General features: G+C 36.4%; 1 protein-coding gene across 1 annotated transcript; it reads left to right on the plus strand.

The window, feature by feature from the left end:
- LOC124418962 lies at positions 1-571 on the plus strand. The gene has a single exon (XM_046947003.1). It carries the CDS (start codon positions 98-100, stop codon positions 569-571), a length of 474 nt encoding a protein of 157 aa, XP_046802959.1. The 5' UTR covers positions 1-97.
- The last annotated feature ends 1,115 nt before the right edge of the window (positions 572-1,686 follow it).

The following is a 1,686-nucleotide window of genomic DNA, read 5'->3' on the forward strand; positions in this document are numbered from 1 at the left end:
TTTACCTATTATACAGTAATCGTTCGAAGCTGTGTTATATACAATAATTTACCAAAATTTTTTCTTCTCTTTTTTTTTGTTGTCTTTTCAGATAGAAATGGAGCCAACTCAACGACTAGATTTATGTCGTATCTGCTTCCAGAAGCATCATTTGCGTAACTGCAAATTATTTAATGGTTTTTCGGTGAGGCAGCGCATTTACACCGTGAGGGCTCACAGGTATTGCCTAAACTGCTTATCCCGTTCTCACCTGGTAAGGGAATGTACCACCACCTCTTCATGTCGCCGATGTGGCGAGATGCACCACACTCTTCTCCACACAGGACATACGGATTCTGAAGCGGTTGTTCCTCCTCAAAGGCGCTCCGTTCAAGATCGCCTGCAAATACCTTCCCGGGATCGACGTATCCCAAATCGAGTGACACCTCCTCAACAACCACGGAGGCTGCAACATTCAGCTCGCCCTGTCTCAGGTGACAGAAACCACCACCAACATAGCCCTAGTGAAGAGTCTGGTTCCCTTCAGGTTGTTAGTAGTCGACGCATGTCATTCCGACGTCCTGTCAACTGACCTAAGCGCCATCACAGTTTGTGAATAATTTTCAATCAATAAAGATTTATAACGTTTCCCGAACGTCTACTGTCTTTTATTGATACTTACGGAAGAATCAAGTAAGTGCATCCTGCATTTATCTTCCAAAGTTATTTATTTGTATCAATAAATAACTTTGGTTTTTTGTTGTTTCAACCTTGTTAAAACAGCAACAACAACAAATTTCTCCATTTAAGGATTGGAATTTGTTTAACACACATTATGCTACAAATGATATACCATATTAAAGTGCAATCATAATGCTTTAAAATGATGCCTTAATGACTGTCATAGCGTGAAAACTGTCAATGTTATTTGTAGCCATATCGGAACCTCAAAATACCGCGTTTTTAAAGCTGTGAAAATAATTCTACCGATCTATCCAATTAGCCATTTTCTAAAAATATATTATGCAACAAATTATATACCAAAACAAATGGCAACTATAATGCAATAAAAAGATATAAAAGCGACTGCAATAACATGAAAACTATAAATGATATTTGCAACCATATCGGAGCCTTAAATTACCGCATTTCTAAACGTGTACCAATAAATACCGATCTCTCCAATTTTTTTTAAAAATTCATTATGCCACAAATTGTACACCAAAACAAAGTGCAACTGTAATGCTTTAAAATGATGCATAAACGATTGTCCTGGCATGAAAACTGTCAAAGTTATTTGCAACAATATCGGAACCTCAAATCACAGCGTTTTTAAACATAGAACAACAATTCTACCGATCCTTCAAATTGACCATTTTTTAGACGAACACATTATGCGATAAATTATATACCAAATTGAAGTGCAATCATAATGCTTTAAAATGGTGCATAAACGACTGTCCTAGCACGAAAACTGCCAAAGTTAATTGCAACCATATCGGAACCTCAGATTACTGCGTTTATTAAACATAGAACAACAATTCTACCGATCCTTCAAATTGACCATTTTTTAGACGAACACATTATGCGATAAATTATATACCAAATTAAAGTGCAATCATAATGCTTTAAAATGATGCATAAACGATTGTTATGGCATGAAAACTGTCAAAGTTATTTGCAACCATATCGGAACCTCAAATCACA

This window comes from Lucilia cuprina, chromosome 3, assembly GCF_022045245.1.
Source record: "Lucilia cuprina isolate Lc7/37 chromosome 3, ASM2204524v1, whole genome shotgun sequence".
Classification (NCBI taxonomy): domain Eukaryota; kingdom Metazoa; phylum Arthropoda; class Insecta; order Diptera; family Calliphoridae; genus Lucilia; species Lucilia cuprina.